General features: G+C 34.0%; 1 protein-coding gene across 2 annotated transcripts in view; it reads right to left on the bottom strand.

Moving 5' to 3' along the window:
* The window catches only part of HBS1L (HBS1 like translational GTPase), a 76,171-nt gene that overhangs the window by 14,594 nt on the left and 41,076 nt on the right, over positions 1-20,501 (bottom strand). For both annotated transcript variants that reach the window (XM_019732730.3, XM_074333612.2), the window contains 8 exons: positions 14,952-15,060; positions 10,480-10,742; positions 9,838-10,003; positions 7,180-7,297; positions 4,802-4,948; positions 3,088-3,162; positions 2,415-2,532; positions 1,915-1,983 (listed from right to left, as the gene is read on the bottom strand). In XM_019732730.3, the coding sequence (XP_019588289.3) occupies positions 1,915-1,983; positions 2,415-2,532; positions 3,088-3,162; positions 4,802-4,948; positions 7,180-7,297; positions 9,838-10,003; positions 10,480-10,742; positions 14,952-15,060 (1,065 nt within the window). The remainder of the gene's footprint in view (positions 1-1,914; positions 1,984-2,414; positions 2,533-3,087; positions 3,163-4,801; positions 4,949-7,179; positions 7,298-9,837; positions 10,004-10,479; positions 10,743-14,951; positions 15,061-20,501) is intronic.

Genomic DNA, 20,501 nt, shown 5'->3' with positions numbered 1-20,501 from the left:
AGAAATGTGAGCTGACAATGCATTAACTGTGAGATAGGAAATTAACTAACAAGCTCCATTTTAGCCTTGACGAATTTGAAGTGTCTACAGACACACAGGTGAAGATGCATTCCGGGGGGCACCAATCACACCAAATTCCATGAGAATGGAACCCTTGGAGGACACTCCCTGTGGAGATGTCCACCAACTGTTAACACATTTATATCTGGAGAGTATGAACAGGTTTGGGTTGGAGATACAGATTTGGGAAGCATCACGACGCAGGAGGTAGATGAACTCATGGATGTCTGTCCAAAAAGAGCGTGTGGAATAAGAAGAGAACTGAAGCAGGAGTAGTTAAGAGACAGAGAAAGAAGTATCCGCACAGAAGATACAGAGAGGTCAGAGACATAGACAAGATAAGGGGGTCAAATATATGGTAACAAAAGGAGATTTGACTTTGGGTGGTGAACACACAATGCCATATACAGATGATGTATTAAAGAACTGTACACTTGAAACCTATATAATTTTATTAACCAATGTCACTCCAATTAATTTAATTTTAAAAAGAAAGAAACCAAGGAAAATGTTATTACTGACTTTGGCAACCAAGAGGTCATTTAGTAACCTTAGTGGGAACATACTGAGGAGAGCAGTGTAGGCAGAGCCAGAAAATAGACTAAAGAGAGAACAGGAGGTGAAAAAGTAGAGTCCACAACATTGTTAATCAAAAAGAAAATTAAGCACCTCTTATATTTTAAATTGGTAATAGTAATTTGGAAAGCATCACCATATTTCCTCCACTACTAGTAGAATGCTGGAAGCTAATAATAGTAATAATGATAAATTTCAATTTCATTAAATAATTTTTGTGAAACACGTTTATTTATTCCTTTATCAAACATTAAGCATGTATTATGTGCCAGGCACTGAGCTAGCTCCCGCAGGATATAGATATGGGAAAAACAGCACTTGCCCTCAAGGAGTTCACAATCTAAGTGAAACACACAGCATAGAAACAATTATAATACTGCATGAAAAATGCCATGATAAAAGATACATAGAATCCAGAGGAACATCTTAGACTATGTATTTGGGGAACTCACCAGTTATCAATTTATTGTTCCTCAGTTCCAAACCCACTCTTTAATGCCTGCTCTGTGATAACAGAGATTTGGGGGACAACTGATATCTTTACCATACTGATTATTCCAATATATAAATGTTGTATGCTTTTATTCATTGACATTTTGAATTTCATCTCCATTTTATAGTTTTCTGTATAAGGTTTTGTACTCATTAAGTGAGATGTATTCTTAGGTATTTAACACAACATCTTCTCTCAAGGCCTGCACCCCTTCTGTTTGTCCTTCCTTGGGTATTCTTCCTCAGCCCCAGGACACCCTGTAGTTTCCTTATATCTCAGAGTCACTTTTTTATCATATTAATAATTCTTTATATTAAACTTCCCGTTTTACTTATGTGTAGTATCTACTAATAGCTCCTGATTGGACCCAGACGCCTACAGATGGGTAGGAAATAGAAACATAAAGAGAGGGAGGAGCAAAACATGGGTACACATGTTGGCAATCAAGACCCTCCCACGTGGTTAAGAAATAGTGAACAATCCAGAAACTAAAGGGATCTGATGGGAGAAAAAAATGAAGAAGCTAGAGAGATAAAGGATAAAGCTTTTTTAATATATACCTGGAAGGTAAGTATGAGATGGGGAAATGGTGAGTAAATGGAAGATTTTCTGGGCAGGGGAGTTAAGTAACAAGAACTGTGCACTTAAGTTTGGCAATGATCCTTACATTGGCATAAAGAGGGAGAATCTGAAGACAATTTAATGATTTTGTCCAAGAAAAGAGGTCAGGAGAGAACAGAAAGGCAGGGGTCATACTGAAGAAGCACTGGAGAAGTAGCACTTACCTTTGAAAACATCAGATACACATAACCTAAAAGGCTTATCGATAGATCTTTGAGGAGGTTTGAAGGAATCTGGAAAACATGGCGAAAATGCAAGGTTTAATTTAAAAGTAATTTCTTACTCATGTCCAGTGAGCCCATTATAGCCCCATGTCTCCTAAAAAATAGGCTTTTTAAAATAAATATTAATAGCAAATTGACTGTCATTCATATAATAATTTGTAGTTTATAAAATGTTTTCACACATGTTAATCATTTAATGTCAACAACAATCTGTGAGGCAGGAAGGGTAAGCATGAGTCTTGTTAATTAAGGAAAACTGAGTTAAGTTTTTTGTTAATTAAGTAAATATTGCATGTGATTTCAAAACTGCTAACTTAGATCCTCTGAGTACAAATCCTATGCTTTTGCACACACAACACTGTCTACCATAAAGAACTCTAAATAATAATTAATGTCAAGTTTATTTAATGCATTAAAATTAGTTAAGACTGTATTCTTACCAATTTGTTCTAATAAACATAGTCCTTTATACCATTTTGTAAGTTCACTCGATTGAGATCTTGTGATTAGATTTTCACCACTGAGACCACTTGTAGGGATAAAAGCTACATCACTTTCCTATTATAAAAGATCGAATATATGAAACTTAATACAACATTGTTTTTAAAAAGTTAAACAGTTCCCCATTACCAAACTGCACCAAGTTTATAAAAGCAACAAGGTACTTTTTAAAAAGTAATAGAAATCACAGTAACTACAATCTTGAAGTTATCTGATACAAAAGTTTTCAACATTTTTGATTTTGTGAGAACGTTACAAATTTGTTCCCAAAAACTCAAGCACTTTTACTTAGTAACATAAGCATATTTCACATTTTTGCTGGAGAAATTCCTCTCTACTAGTTTCCACTTTTCTGGGACCTCCCTAAACCTATATACCTAATTTAATAGGTGCAGAGTCTTTTACTTACATTAAATCCAAGCCAACTTATAAAATATATGCAAGATTAGGTAAAGTAATCCAGAAACCATAATATATACATGATACCGGAAGAAATAAAAACCAAAAGAATTAAAGATACTTAACAAGAACACCAAAGTATTAGTTTTATTCTCTCATATCAGTAAAATAAGACTTAAGGGTAGTAACCAAATCAATTTAAAATTATCTTACCTTAAAACCTGCTTGCTTAAGAAAGTGCCCAAGTTTTCCAGTAATATCTTGAAACCTTTCTTGTTGCCAATTAACCTGATAAAGATCCAATTTATTTTTAAAACTATGCTTCAGACCATGCTATATATAAAATTTATACTTCTGCAACAAAACGTAAATAACCAATAATATAAAATATAAATATAAAATATATTAAACATAAAATCCTTTAAAATTAAAACTCATAATATCAGCTCTTACTGTTAATATGATCTAAAAGTAACTTCTACAACAGAAAGCCTAGAAACAAACTCTAATACATACAGAAATTTTTGTATACACTAAAAGTGCTAAAAATGGTTTCAAATTTGGGAAGAAAAAGTAAATAATTTATTAAATTGTGCAACCACTGAAATAAAATAAAGCCAAATAGACTAAAAATGCATATAGTAATATGAACCCTAGATAATATTATGCATGCTGTAGTATTTAGGGGTAAGATTAACAATGTCTAACTCATTTGGAAATTTATATCAAAATAAGATGAATTAATGGGTGGATAAAGGCAGGGGTAGATAGACAGAAATGTGATCAAGGATATAGTAGAATCTTAAGTAGTGGATGTAATAGAGGCATTTACTGTAAAATTATTTCAACTTTTGTATTTGAAAATTTTCATACTAAAATCCTGGGAAAAAATAAAAGGTATATGAGATAATGAGCTCATAGAAAAACTATGTAGAAAAATATAGACGAATATGTATCTGACTCCAGGGTAAGAAAATACTTAAGCATAAAGAAAGAAGTCAAAAGGAAATATTTATTAAGTCAAATAAATATCAAAAACACACCACAAACAAAATGGAAAGTAAAATAATAAATTGGGAAAAATATCTAAGACAAGATGAAAGATTAGTATCTTTAATAAATAAATTATGCTTACAAATTGATAAAATGTTTTAAAAATAAGCAAATTTATAAATAATTCCAAAAGAAAAAATACAAATAAATATACAAAGCATATTTATATATTATTAACATTCATAGAGAAGTAAGTTAAAAAAGAAATACCATGTTTTACGTAGCAAATTGGAAAATAATCCTTTAACAACAGCAGTGTTGATAAGAGTTCAAGAAAGTAAATATACCATATGTGCCGAGAGAAAATAACTAGAACTTTTCTTGAAGGCATTTTGATCATGTACAGCAAGTCTTAAAAATGTATATGCTCTTAAGGTCCAGAAATTTCCATAATAAACTATTTTTAAATACACATATACACACACATACACACAAAACTGGCAATATTCCTAAGTAGGGGATTGTCTGAATAAATTATAGCGTGTCTTTAACATAGACTAGAATAAAGCTATAAAAACTTTATACAAAAATTATTAATTACTTGGAAACACGCACAAGAATATTGTCAAATTTTTTGAAAGAGCACATAATTAGATTATAATCCAATGTTATAAAGAAAAAAATTCTTATCTATAAAAATAAATTATATGGATATACAAAATGAAAAGTATCAAGTTCTTTAGGGAGAAAGAAGTTGGGAATATAGGTTACAAATTACTTATATCGCATTTAATATCAGGATCGTGAATTTATTTTTTAAAATATGGCAACTAGACTAATAAAATGTACACTAGTCACATCTGAGGTCATCAATATGGCAGATGAACATCTGAATTAGCATCTAAAGTTCATTCTCGTAAAAGTCTTTAAATACCTGATCCATTTTATTGACTGCAACTGCAAGCTGTGTTACTCCAAGAGAACGAACCAAGAGGCCATGTTCTCGTGTTTGTCCCCCCGTCTCAAATCCAGCTTCAAACTCTCCCCTGCTGGCATCTACCACTAAAACAGCTACATCTGCCTAAGGAATAAAATAAAATAAAATGTCAAAACTAGAAATAATGTCACAGCATTTTAATTCAAAGGACAGATTACTCAATTACTTGTGTGGGTCAGATTTTAAAGGCAGGCTCTAACCTGACATCAAACACCAAAGCAAATCAAACAAAACAATTATACAGATGGATTAAAATTTTTTAAATTAAAGAAAAAGTACTAGCATGCAGCCAAAAAAATTTAAAAGGCATAAAAAATAAAAAAGTTCCTTGGAATTCTTTATATAATTAAAATATCTAGGTAAAGGAGGAAAAATAAAAATAAAACATAAGTAAACAGAGACAAATACTTTTAATATAAGGTAAAAGTTACAATTGAATAAGTCTTTATGAAAAAAAGGAAAAAAGATAGCTCTGTAAAAAAAAAAAAAAAACGTTAAAGGATATAAAAAATATGCTGAAGAAAAATAAATGGCCAATAAACATGAAAAAATTCAAATTCATTAGAAACCAAAAAGAAAAGATTAAAAATACAACAACATACTCCTCCCTTTTCCCACTTTTACAAGTTACATTGGCAAAGATTTAAAAGACTGAAATATTTACTATAAATAAAGGTGTAGTAAGAAGGGCATGCTCATACATTGCCTGTGGGACTCTAAATGCAAAACCTTTCTGGAGGGCATTTTCACAAGAAGTTTCAAGAGCCTTAAATATGTATATTTTGCTTACCATCAACTCCACCTCTAGGAATTTATCCCAGAGAAGTAATTATGGACCTAGAAGTAATTATGGACCTAATTATTTGTCACAGTATCACTTATATTAACCAAAAAAAACCCTGAACAAATGAATTACCAAAAAATAGCATATTCATCCTCTACAGCTACTGAAAAAGACCCTGAATAACAAAGTTTCCTAACTTTTATGGACCATTTTGAGAATCCGATGAAAGACATTTTTCCTCTCATACACAACTTACACAAAATAAGAAGAAAAAAAGTGAACCTTAGCCTTAGCTCATTTTCCTTTTTAATCTTACTGATACTAGTTTTACAGCTTCCCTCTACTCTTTTGTTCGATGCTTCCTTATGCAATTCCACTTGCATTATATGGATGTAGCCTTTGAAAATTTGCAATAAACATTTTGCACAACCACAGATGTTTCTCCATTTTCATTCTCATCAATTGTTTCTGTCAATGCACTGTCAGGGCATTGTGAAAGGAACACTCACTTTTCCCTTATATAGTTTTTGTCTTGTATGCATGCATACCTGTCCTCACAGAAATCTGCTTTTCATTAATCCAGGATACAATGACTAAATTTGGCATTCCCCTCTTTAGCTATCTCAGAACATTATATGATAGTCACCCTATCTCAAAGGTCCTCTTACATTCCATCCACACCAAGTTCTCTGACCTTTTGGTCAGAACAGAGTCTACAACAGCTTTTCTCTTTGTGGTTTCCTCAGTGATACTTTATGTTTGTATTATCCAGTTTTTAAAGAATTTCAGATATAATACCATAATGGGAAATAAAATTGTCATATGAACTCTAATTTCTTTAATGAGATCCAGGTCTTTTGATCAAGGATTCTTAGCTAATAGCAAAACGGGGGCAAAAAATTTCAAAATTTCACTACTGACATGTAGTCACTAACAGATATCACACGTCAAGCAAATTGTGTAATCTCTCTGGGTATCAATTTACTCACTTCGCAGAAACACCAGAGGGTAAGTATAGTTTATATAAAGCACCCAGCCCTGACCTTCCAAATCCTAGGCTCAATAATTGTAAATATCTCTCATCAGGTTTTGCTGACAACCATAAAATTATATTTACTTTCTTAGGTTAAAATTTGAAATTCACTGACTTGGTATTAAGTAAGGCCATAGTATTCTTCTTAATCCTCTTCCCTATTACCATCTCCAAAAATTTACTGGGCAATTTCTCTATTCTTTCTATGCAACAGCATGTCTTGGGAAGCTCATATTTCATCAAGCATTTTACCATTATTTTTACTATAAAGAAATTCATAGCTTTTACACATTTGCTTCTTTGTGATAAACTAGAAAAGGTTTTATAAAGTACCAATAAAAGAGACTATGAAAAATACAATATTTCTCTGTTGTTTCAAAATTGTTTAAAAGTTAAAATTTTTTAATATTTGAAAAGTTATTATCCTAGAATTATAACATCAGCATCAGGAAATTTTACGTACAATCAGTGCACTACAGTTAAGAAAATATCTGGTACCTGAGCTGCTCCCGTAATCATGTTTGGAATAAAATCCTTATGGCCTGGAGCATCCATTAATGTAATAACCTTGGTTGTAGTCTCAAACTTTGTCATACCAACATCCATTGTTACTCCCCTTAAAGGAAACATAAAATGGTTAGAATGCACTACATAGATAATCAGTGTTATGGATAAATTATTTCATAATATAGGTCAAATTACTGTCGAAATTCTTAAGTAATAATGGAAATTTTATTATACAGTCCATTATTTTAAGAAATTAAGCTATCGATTTCTGGAGTTTCTACTCTAACAGAATCACACCCATACGGCTTTAAAACGAAGTTGTGGACTTAATCAAAATGATAGATACTTCTCATTTCCTTTTTTGGTAAGCAATGTAGATTGCCACAAAGAAAGATATATGGGGCCATCCCTGAAGAAGGAAACAAATACTGCACATGAGAAACGATAAAATGTAGAATGACCACTAACTACCAGGAGGTACTTTTCCTCATCGCATGTTTAATTATAGAAATAAATTCATAAAACTTTCATTTGCAAGATTGGTCAGTATGATACACATTTAGAAAACAGGAGGTATCAAAGGAGATGCCCAATTTTTTAAAAAACTGAGAGAGATGAACAGTAGTTTGTTTCACATCCCATTTCATCCTTCTTGGAGAGCAATGTACTACTGCTTCTTCACAGCCACAAAAATATAGATTCAGATTATAAGAAAGCCCAAGAAGGAACTACAAAGGTACTGAGTCATTCTAGACTTCAGGAATTTAGAAAGGGAAAATCAGGTGAGCAATGAGCTAGGCCATTATTCATCTGGTTTGCCCAGGAGAGTCCAGAGTAATCAATGAGCACTCCCTTTTAGTAGCAAGTATCCCAACGATTCTAATGATAAATGACATGCTCACCCCAGCCGTAAGGTAACTGTAGGCCTCCTTGCTCAAGTCATTCTAGTTTAATCTGAAACCATGGGCCATTTTGAATTTGTGACAATGATGCTTCATTCCCTTTAATTATCCCCAAATAACTGCTTCTAGAACAGTGACAAACTAAGACTTCTTTGTCCAGAATATATTCTTTTAACCTAGCGCTGGTCTGCATTTGTAAGCCTAAGGATATGAAAATGTCACTCATTTTATTAATTTCTGTTTAACATATAAGCAGAACAGAGGATTTATAAATATTTAACATGGTGGGATAAACACATATTTTTGAAATGCTATTAAGGAATATATGAATACACATACACAAACACACATATGTATATATGAGTAGATATGTATATATATGACGTAAAACTCCCATTATGTATCTGGGAGCTTCTCCTATCTACAGAACAAAGGAATATTCAAAAAATTGCATCATGCTGAGTAATAGAAAACTCGCAGCAGCAAAAATGATAGCTAACTAGCACGTGTATTATAAAAGAAAAAGTACTGATTATTCTAGGAATGACACTATTCGCTCACTTGCCAGCTCAACTCATGTATTAAGTAAATTCAAACAAGTCGTTCTGACTTAAATTATACTCTTCTCAATCTGTTTATTTACTTAAAAGATGACACACAAAAAAACTAAAAAGCTATATATTTTAATAATCTGCATGGTAAACAGATAGATGAAAATTATTCAGTTTTTTCATATGACATCATACAAAATGCCACTGTATTCCAATATAAGTTTTTCTAAAACTTTGCAAGTGTCCAACTAACTTTTCTTACTAGGTTGGAAAACAAGCTTGTGATACTACATATGGAATCCAAATACATCCTCTAGCCATATTCAGAACGAAGACATCAGGGAACAGAGTAAACTCTTGTTGAATTAGGACTTTCAGAGGACTTCAGTCTTTAGGGTCATCATTTTGACACAGTTGATATATCTGCCATTTCACTTCGTTATGAAGGTGTTCTCTTTCTTCCTGACAAAGGTGCCATTGGCTCCCCCATTCCTAACCATTCTCATGTGATATACATCACCATTCTAAAAAGACTTCAAAAGAAATACTATTCTTTGGCCATAGGCATATGAGTAGCTACATTCTCCTGCTACGATCTCCCCCAAATTAGCACTGAACACAGTAACAAATACAGAAGGGGTACCTGACTGAATTAAATCTATATATAGTAGAAGATAGCTTTACTCACTTGTTTGTTGACTTTTGTCTCACAAAAACATAGTACAGAAAGTATAAAAATAAATTAAGTCTGGTAATTTGCATTTACTGATCATTTTGATTCCACATAGAAGATAGTTTACTACAAAAAGTTGCCTGTCCTTTATAACCTCATATAAAATTAAGAGTCTTATCATTTTAATTCAAAATCGAGACCATCTGACATGTACTTAGGGAAGTAACAACAGCAACTTCTCCCTTGAATAATTACCTAAGTGTTTTTTTTGTAATTTTTTAATAAACATTCTTTTAAGCTATTCTCATAGAATATGGAAGAGTAAAAACCATAATGTAGATTCATTGTGTACATAGTAATGAAAACTACAAAAAAAATATTTTCCTAATAATTGAAAGCTTTTTTCCTAAACACAGTGTCAAATATTTCATGGCATGTTTTACACATATTCAACACATTTTGTATACTTAATTAAAAGACTACATATCATTTCAAACTGAAAATTTTGAAATATAATGACTACCTTTCCCTTTCTTCGCCAGTCTCATCCAAGACCCATGCATACGCAAAAGAAGCTTTGCCAGCCTTCTTAGACTCTTGTTCGTACTTATGCATAGTTCTTTTGTTCACATTACCCAGAAGATAAAGCATATGGCCCATCAGGGTACTTTTCCCAGCATCAACATGACCTAAGAAAAATTGATTCAGGATTAATACTAGGTACATTTTCCAGATGTTGTTCACATAGAGGTACTGCATGAATATGTAATTCACGAACAATAGTTCGTGTCAGTATTTAGAATAATAAATGCCAATTTTTATCAAATCATAGTAAAACATCCAAGTGGAGGAGAAAAGGGCATGTCTCTTGGGGTGGGAGGAGGGAGTTTTCCAGAGTTTTGGGAATCAAAATTGTCAACAAGACATGGCATTTTCAAAATGTTCACAGAATGAAAATGTCACAACCAATCTAATGACCTCCTTGGTAACCTGGCATTATTTTACCCAGGGTGACCAGAAAGCATTATGACGCAATGCCCTCTTGTTTTACGTCCATCACACCCATAGAGAAACTCAGAGTGGAATGACAGTCTCCACGCTGCCACAAACAGTTGTCAGGCTAAAGCCCAGTCGAGTGACAATCTAGAGGAACAAAGGGCATTACCAATGACCACTAAGTTGAGGAGTTGCTTCCCTCCTTGCCGTTTCTCCAATTCCACTCGCACGTCTATTTGCTGCCTCAGCTTGCTAGACTTTTTCACTGGTGTTTGTGTTGAACTCTGCTCTTCTGAGGCTTGAATGGTGTGGGATGGAAGAGCTGATTTAGAAACAGTCTCAAGAACCTCAGAGGAAGCAAAGCTGGTATCTTCACTCAGATGTCCTTTTTGAGATGTGTGGAAACTATGACCATTTTCTTCAGCAGTTACTCTACAGAAAGCAGAGATAGGAAAAAAGAATATAAACCAACTCAACTGAAGTCCTATAATGTCAGAAGGGTAGAGAAATTCTCTCTTCATATGTCTTACGCTTGCAGACCAAAAATGATCTCTGCTAAGTGGCTTCAGTTTGTTAAGGTGGAAATGATAAGTAGCTAGACCCAAACCACACAAATACAGACTTGAAGATCCCAGGAGAAAAACAGGCTACGAAAAACTAAGATAAGAGGAAATATCCTGTAAAATAACTGAAATGCAAAGTCTAAGCGCATAGCCTCAGCCATATAATCCTATCAAAACAGATGGCATAAAGAAGACGTTTTGTAAAAATTGGCACCAAATGTGTTCCTGGAGATAAATTAGTATTAAAAAAATAAATTTACCCCTAACTCATTCTTCTAACGGGACAGAGACCATCTCTTTTGTTCAAACACAACCTTTAAGGGAGTTCTCGCTAAATGTCTCCATATTCTTAATACTTTTGGCAAAGAAGCTTAAATTCATTAATTCAACAAATACTTGATTTACTAAAAACTACAACATACAGTAGGCACTGATGCTGAGAAGAAAAGACGATATAGAAATGAGAATGTTATCTACTACTCCCAAAGGCTTACAAGCTAGTGACAGGCTCAGATACATAAAGACCACCTAGCTTAATTTATTCTCTGCTTGACAATGCAGATGCCTCCAAAAGTATAAACACTGGTCTCACTTCTTCATTAGCTCTTTGCTTATTCTCCATAGAAATTATAGCAGTGCTACCCTTTGGAATGTGACCTTATCCACCAGACTATGATATGCCTTACATGTCCTTCAACAACTATAGATAAATAAAATTAGGACAAAGAACAGGTTAAATGGCAAGTTATTAAGAATGGAACCAATTATATCCAACTCAATGTGGAGCTGGCAGATACAAAAAGTTGATAAAAATCACTAAAGCTAACAGTAAAACTACTTTCTTCTTACCCACTGTACCAACAAACAGGTTCATTTTTTCCTCTCAGAAAACCTTTCTATGCTTGACACTGACCCTTCGAAATCCTACACCTCAGGAAAGAGTCAGATAAGTTATACTTGCAAATTCATTAAAAACCTCATACCCATTCCCATTTAATTTTGCTTTGCAAATCCCCACTAGCCCATTTTGGTGTTCATTTTTAACACTGATTAGAAAGATTACCTTCATCTCGAACTACAGGGAAAAACTTTACTGTGGAAAATATTCCCATTCTTTTAAAGGATTTCAACAGGCTAAATCAAGTGAAATCTAACTTAAGACTATACATTGCAAAAAAATAAAAATAAAAAAATAACAAAGAAAAACAAACAAAAAAAAAACACCTACAAACAACAAGAAAAGTTTTCAACAAGAATAACTAGACATAGGCTGTGGTTCTAATCAGACCTGAGAGAACTCATAATCTCTGGCTTCACATCTTTGTTTTTAGTTACAGAAGATTTCCAAAAGCTTACGCTGACTCCAACATGGAAAACAGCTAAAAGCAGAATGACTACGGCTGACAGATAGGTAAAGAAAGGCCTGAAGCTCGGCCCATCCACCATTCCAGGCAGTTCTCAGAGGGACTGCTCAGGATAGGAAGGACTTCACAAAACATGGGTCTGATTTGATTGTTTCATTTACAATTCAGTAACATGAAAGGTTTGCTTTTCTCTCACTTTCATGATAATACTCCCTTTCAAGTAGATCTTAGGTATTAAGTTAGTGCAAAAGTAATTGTGGTTTAAAAGGTTTGAAATAATTGCAAAAACCGCAATTACTTTTGCACCAACCTAATAAATTGAAAATTCACTAAATTGTATAGTGTCAGAGGGAAGTAACCAAAGTAATTACAAAAGCATCCTAGTTAAGTCTGTACTTAGTAAAAAAACTTCTGCATATTATGAATTCAATGTTTTAAGATTTTGAAAAATCTCTAAAATGAAGGCTAAAAATGACCATTCTGGGTTCAGGGTTATAATTACTGACTGACTGACTAGTCTGTTTTGTTTCTAAACCATCTTTCCAAAAGTGGGAATATTTCTACATGAATCTAGAGGCTTAATGTTTCTTCTTGAATGATTTAAATGATACTGGAAAGCTAGTAATTTAAATTTAACAGGTTAACCACAGAGTATTCGTTCTCTGTATAAGGTTCTAGCCATTTTCACTTACATGCATTTCCTAAAGAGATATTTACTATCTTTAATATTAGTGAAAAAAATTTTGCTGTTTGAGTTTCTTCTAAGTAATGCAACATACTTGTTTTTTTATATGCTGTCTTTGGGAATCACACTTATGTAGGAATCTATAATGCTGAAATTTTGACCTAAAATGTTTTGTTATATTTCTCTGTGCTTGCTTGAGACCACAACAGAACAACAGCCTAAGTATTATCCCTACTATAAATTTGAAAAAACAAACAAAAATAACCACTATGAAAGTATTTGGTGCAAATATAGCTTGGTCCTTGAGCAATGCTATATGTATTTCTGAGCATCTCTATCTGTACCTACAGACCTTTCACATTCTGATGACTTTTCCCATTGGGACACATGAAAATATTAACTCACGGGCTTTTTTTTTACCTTTATACTATTTCCAAGTTTATTTTTAAAATAACGTATTATTTCCCCGAGGACCCTGATCAACAAATGTTTAAACAACTATTCTGTGAAAAGAATACAATGATGAATATTAATGGTCCCTGTCCTTATGAAACATATAGTTTTATAAGATTTTGAAAGGCTCATATTACACTTGTGAATTATAGAGTTGGGTTTTCAAAAATTATTTACACATATTTACTAGTTATTTTTACATCTTGATCATTTACTACCCATTATTTCTATAATTATTCACCTAGATAGCTATGCATTTACTTCTAATATGACACATTAATTTGGTTTCATTTGCATGCTGCTTTCTAAGACTTCTGAAACCTTTTGCATTAAGATTATAAACTCCTTAGAACACAGGATTATATATTGTATTTATCTGTTTCTCTCTCAATGGAAATAATTCCATAATAGGATTAAATGGCACTCAAGAAAATAGGATAAAAAAAGGCATTTATGATTCATGACAACCCAATCCCAATTAAGAGAGAGAAGAGACATATATTAACCTTTTTGTGACTGAATCTAGATTCAAGATTATTTTAATAGACTAAAGTTACCCAAATTAAAAACTAACTTTTTCATTCATCTAATCATTCAACTAACATACACTGAACACCTACTATGGCCTAGATATTGAGTTCTTTCCCTCACTAAATTTGAAATCTTATGAATAAAGTCTTGCTTTTAAAAAAAAAAAGAAAACGATCACTATGATTCCCAACCAAGACATGATATGCCCACTGACTTAGAGGAATGTTGTAAGGGAAGAAAAAAAAAAATCTGCTGAGTTTATATTTCTTGAAGTTAATTTTTAAAAAAAGCAAACCCTCTATTGTCTACATTTGATAATAGTGTTTCTTATCTATCTAACTGGCAGAGAAAATGCATCTAAGTAATAGATTTAGGGAATGATTTAAAAATCTAAACCATTCTAAAGAGGTTAAAAGTTAATGTTTTCAAATTGTGCTGTTAAGCCTCAAGAAACCCACTTCCCTTGTCTATAAAATAAAAAACTCCTGGGAGAATTCTAGGGACTGTGATGAGAAAGAACAAATGGGTCCTACTAATGTGTGACTTGTTATCATTTTCCACTAGATATGTGAAATTCGACGTATGTTACATCTTGTATTCTATGTCTTCGTTACACTGATACATTTTATTCAATATAGAAACTAAAAGATAATTACCAAAAAAATTTTAATGAGTCCATGATTCACCAACCACTTGTAATTTCCAAATGCTGCTTACCTGTGCCATCTAGTGGCATAAAGAGTCCTGATCTCACAGTGCTAGATTTCAAAAAATGACAGGGTTTTTAATTAAAGTGGCTATAAACAATTTAATTTATATGAGGAAATTGGTAAGTGAGATATACTGAGTAACATATATAGATAAGTCTGGAATTAAGCCTAATTTGTCATCCCCTTCTCTTTGTCCTACGACTTACTGAAGACTGTGGTATTTCAATGCTAACAATGTTATACAATATTGAAACAGATTCTCTTTCTCCTAATCTAATAGATAACATTAATTACAATAAAAAAGGCAGGGGGGATGAAGGGGTTAAAAACCTTACCCAGGCACTTCAAATCCCATAGTTTGCTTTTTTCCAGATACAGTCATTTTAGCAACTTTTGGCACAATTTCAGATTCACTTCGAGATGACCGGGCATCTACTGATTTTCCTAATTAAAGAGTAAAATATAAAAGGCTAATTAAAGTTGATTTTTAGAAATGTACATTACATATTATACATGTATATATTATAATTACACTTCACAGAATTCATCTTTATAAACACACATTATTTTCTCTAAAAAAATTTAGTGAAATATTAAAATGCTGAAAAAAATTCTTCTGTCATCCTATTCTGGGAAATCCCCTGCATAAGGCCTTGGTTATGCTTAACCTCCACCAAATCTCTTCCCAATTTTGAATTGACTCTTAAGTTTCAGTATTAAGAGGTCACAAGGTAGTTTCTGCACTGAGCCTTTTTCTGACAATATACCTAGACCCTCCATCTCCGTCTCCTACCACACCCTTTCACAATACTAAAATTGTTTGGTCAGTTAGCAGATGGCGACACTATTTTTAATCCTGTGATACCTATAAACTGATAAACAAGTTGAGAGTCTGCTGAATCGTGCTGGATACTGCATTTATTGTACTTGAACACAATACTGAACTTAGCAAGGTATTTGATATCTATAAAGAATATGGGGTAAGAGGTCAATGTAGAAAAGTAAATTAAGAACATGGAAGAGGATAAATTATGAGCTAGATCAAAGTAAGACTTTTATGTATTTGATCCTTTAAAAAATGTGTGTGTGTATGGGGGGTTTCAAAAGAATGTATACAAGTGGACACTTTGGTTGCTCAAGCAGTAGTTCACCATAATCAGAAGTGTCTAGATGCTGACGGTAACCACTCTGAGCACCTCTTGTAATCGCAGAAGTCACATATGACTTGTATTCATCTTTTCTTAATGGTATATATTGAGTATCACAATTTTAATAGTTTTTTCCTTTCTTAAAATGTGTATACATTTTTTGGCACCCTCTGTACATACAGAAGTTACTTTTTAAAATTAGGGAAGACAAATCAATGTACAGAAATCATTCAAAATGTTTGCTATTTGCCTGTTATGTGCCAAGCACTATGCTGAAAATATAATAGCAAACAAGGTAAATTTAAAATTGTTCGTAGTGTTATAACCTGTACATGGTGCCGTAAGATTTGGTGATAGGGCACATGAGTTAGCGCACTTCCACAGGAGAGTTGAGCAGGAATTAACCATATAAAAGAAAGAGCATTCTGACCAGAGGGAGTAGCTTGTATATCAGCCCTGGTGTAGGAGGCAGCATGGTACTTCAGAGGAGGAAAAGCAGAAGGGGAAAGGGGCACAGTTAAATGAAGCTGGGGGGCGGGGGGGGATGCAGTGGGCAGGCAATGCAGGACCTTTGGGCCACACCAAAGATCCTAATGTTTGTTCTAACAGAATTGAAAGTCACCAAAATGAGGTAAACAAGTAAGGGGAGAGGGAAAGAGAATGAAGTAAAGGCTCAGGCTCAAAGAAGAGATCTGGGTTGGAGCATATGATTCACCAGCACATAATCAGTAGCTGACGGCACAGACATAAGTGAGATCACCAAGGGAGAGAATATAAAGTACGAAGAGAAGTGGTCCTAGACAAAAGCCTTGGAATAATCCAGCATTTAACTGCAAGATAGAAGATAAGGAGCCTGCACAAAGGTGACAGAGGAGAGCTGGGGGAGGATAGTGCCAAGGAAGCTATGGGAAGAGAGTACCTGATGGAGCTGGTATCACCAGTCCAGTCAAATGAAGACTGAAAGCATGACAACACCTAGGACGTGATCCTTTTAGAGAAAGGTCATTGGTAGAGTTAGCAACAACCATTTGAGTGAGAAAAGTGAGGGCAGCAGCAGCAGAACAGGTTGAAAACTATGAGGAAGGTGAGAAAACAGAGGTGGTGATACGTGTCCATGATCTCTCATCATTTCAAAAAACAAAAGCTCTGAAAAATTAAGTGTTTTGTTGTTTTAATAACTCATTTGGAAGCAAAACCTGACCTGGACTGACATGAGGCTATTTGTAGCCTTCACTTATCCCACTTAAATTCTAAATTTTGAATCAAATCTGGTCCAAAGGGCTTCAGATAGATTACAGATATGTATACATGACTCTTAAAAAGTTTGGCTGGAAAGGCAGGAATGTGGTAGAATGGGAACAAAGAGGAAATGTGAAATCAGCTGATGGAAAAGATAAAAAATAAGAGAGGCTGTTTGAAAATACTAGGAAGAAAAAAGATCATTTTAGATATTTTAGAATTTCTGAGAGGTAGAAAGGAATGGAATCCAAAGCACAGGCAGAAACTGAACTAAAATAAGAGGCAAGCTCTTTTATTGTAATGGAGGGCAGATTTGTATGCTGAGGATATGGAAGATAAGAATTCCTAATGGTTAGCTTCTATTTTCTCCATAACACAGAAGCTAGTTACCTGCTAAGACTGAGGGTGAATGCAGAAAGTAAAAAGACTGGTGAAGCAAATAGTTTTCAATAATTGTTGCACATAGGAGAATGAGTTGAACGTATAAAAAAAAATTAGGGGAATTGTTGGATAATATTGAAAGCCCACTGAAGATTTGTGAAAATGAATTTATAATGGAATCAATCTGCCTTTCTATGTGACTTTCTCTAGCAATATTCAGCAATTCAAGAACAGACACAGAAGACATTAAATGCTTCATTCAGGGTTAAGTTTCTACCCAACTAGTACAAGGAGAAAGCAGAAAAACAAGGTAGTTGAAGGTATTGGCAAAGGTAGGGGTGGGGGGTATTGAAATTACAAATCATGATGCACTGGGAGAAAGTAGAGGGGTACATGGGTCAAGGTCATGACACAAGAAACACAACCAGGTGGTTGTGGTCAGAATGAGACATGTGAATTCTTGATCTTAAAGGAGGGGGCATTATTTTGAATTACTGATCACAGGTAAAGGTCACTAGAAATGAGGTGGTCAAGGAAAGGAAAGCCCAGGGTGTCGCACTTGGTGTTTTTCTACACCAATGGACAAGTAAGCTATGGTCATGAAGAGTTTGGGGTGAAGAAGGAAATTGTAAGCCAACACCAGTCTACAAGGCGTAAGAAAAAGGGGCCATGAGGTTGATCAGCAGATGACAGCAGTGAGGATTAACAAAAAGCTGGTTCAGGCAAACAGATGGAAACTCTGGGGAAGCAGAGATCTAAGAGAAATAAAAAGGATGGCGGAATAATGGGTATTGAAAAAGTTAGCAAAGGGAACAAAGTCGGCCTTCCAAACCCTGAGGTTTTACAGGGTATTAGCAAAGGTAGGCAAGGAAGTGGGGAAAATACAACCTAGGAAAAAAGATGGAAAACTATAGAGGGATTTGCTTTTCGTTAAAAAAGCAGTTCTTAGAGTTATAGCAAATGTTGAGTAAAAGGTGAGGATTAGGAAAGAGGAAACTGAGAACATTATCCTGATGGGGGGAGGGAGGGAGGGAGGGAGGGAGGGAGGGAGGGTGTGTGTGTGTGTGTGTGTGTGTGTGTGTGTGTGTGTGTGCGCCCCACCCTGATTAAGACAAGGAAAAGAGGCATTTTGGATTTTGGCATCTGTTAAAAGTATAGGGAAAAAGAACCATGAAGCATAAAAGTGTCTCAATCCAGGCTATACAAGACTAATTCCCATTTCTCATGAAGATTCATTTTAATACCTTCTAACCATTTTGCATGTGAAAAATTTCTTGACCCACTTACACATTTAGTACGTTGAAATAATGTAATTTTGACTTTTAAAAAAAGCAGTTGGGTCATAAAATGACATATAAGGTCTCCAAGTATTGAGAAAAATTACACAATCCCATATTTGTAGGGATGCAATAAATATTTTTCATCTCTGGTGATTCTTATCAATAGGACATCAAACTCAAGATGTAGTATTTCAAACATTTGATTATGCAAGTGGAAGTCTTTTTTTTAGAGGCAAGAATCTAGTATTATGGATCTGAATACCACCCACTAAAGAGTGGTTCTCCAAGTTTTTCATTTCTGTCAGATAATCCTTTGAAAAAAGCTAACAAAACTATGGGACACTATTGACATAAAAATGTACTATACACACAAAATTTTGCATGTTATTTCAAGGAGTTCAATAATTCCAACTCTAGAACATTGATTTGGTTATATTTGACATATAACCTTGATTTGGGCTCTTTGAGAAATATGTGAATTCAATTTGATGTTATCCACGGCCAAAGAAAAAACATGCATTCAGTAAGTTTCCCACTGAGCTGTTGTTAACAGCAATGTGACGTACTTCCACTTATCCAACCATGTTACCAAGTCTTCTTCATAAGTAGCGTCATGTCGATGGCAGGCAAAATCACTGATACAGGTCAGAAATAAACTAATAATTAAAATAACCAGTCATGGATCAATAAGAGCGACACCTGGGAGTATTCAAATCCATCACGGTTTACTACCATGTTTCCCCGAAAATAAGACCTAGCCGGACCATCAGCTCTAATGTGTCTTTTGGAGCAAAAATTAACATAAGATCCGGTATTATATTACATTACATTACATTATATTGACCCAGCATTATATTATATTATATTATATTATGTTATGTTATGTTATGTTATGTTATGTTATGTTATATTATATCATATCATATTATATTATATATTATATTATACCCGGCCTTATATTAAAATAACAATAGGTCTTATATTAATTTTTGCTCCAGAAGACGCATTGGAGCTGATGGTCCAGCAAGGTCTTATTTTATGGGATACACGGTATGCTTTCCCATCTTCCCCAACCAACTAGAAACTCAATCACTGTATAACAACCTCAAGAAATTGAGCACTAAATTTTCACAAAGTCCCCCAAAATGGCAGCATGAAATGACTGGATGGAAAAAAGGAGCTTGGATCCTGGTTTCTACTCTGTTAGTTGTTACCTATTTTAAAGCTGAAGCAGTTCATTTAATTTCACTTGTTTCAGTTTTCTCATTTATATAATCAAGTAAATTAAATTATTTCTAATTCTGTGACAGTATGTGTTTTTGACTCCCTGACCTTTAAATCAAACAGCCCACAATGAAGTAAAAGCACAATGTACCATTTCAAAGGAAAATTATCAACGTCCTCCCCTAAGTCATGTAAAACCCACCCACCAAATCATCGCCACCAAAAAGATATGCATTCTGAAGCCTCGTATTAGTGTTAGGTCTCGAGCAGGATGGAGAATTGATCATTTACATTTTTCATTTGGGTGGAAATTAACAGCTACCCAGTTATCAAGTCTGACCTGATTGTTTTCTAGACAAAAAAAGAAAAAAATGGACAAAGAAGTAACTTCACCTTAGTGGCAGGGCCTGCACTTAATCACATTTGTCACACTCCCGCTGTCTCTAAAGCAAAGCCTTCATTTGTCCCTTAATGGACTGCTTCCTCCAAGGTTCCACTGCTTCCTTTCTGGAGCTAAGATCTAACTAGCAGAGTCTAGATTTTCTCTTGAATATGAAATTATTTGGTCTCTTGTCCTGGAGAGTTGTTTTTTTTTAAAAAAATGTATATTCCT

The sequence above is a fragment of the Rhinolophus sinicus genome, chromosome 2, assembly GCF_057876585.1.
Source record: "Rhinolophus sinicus isolate RSI-liver-muscle chromosome 2, RSI-T2T, whole genome shotgun sequence".
Classification (NCBI taxonomy): domain Eukaryota; kingdom Metazoa; phylum Chordata; class Mammalia; order Chiroptera; family Rhinolophidae; genus Rhinolophus; species Rhinolophus sinicus.
This window is presented reverse-complemented; position numbering and strand designations above follow the sequence as displayed.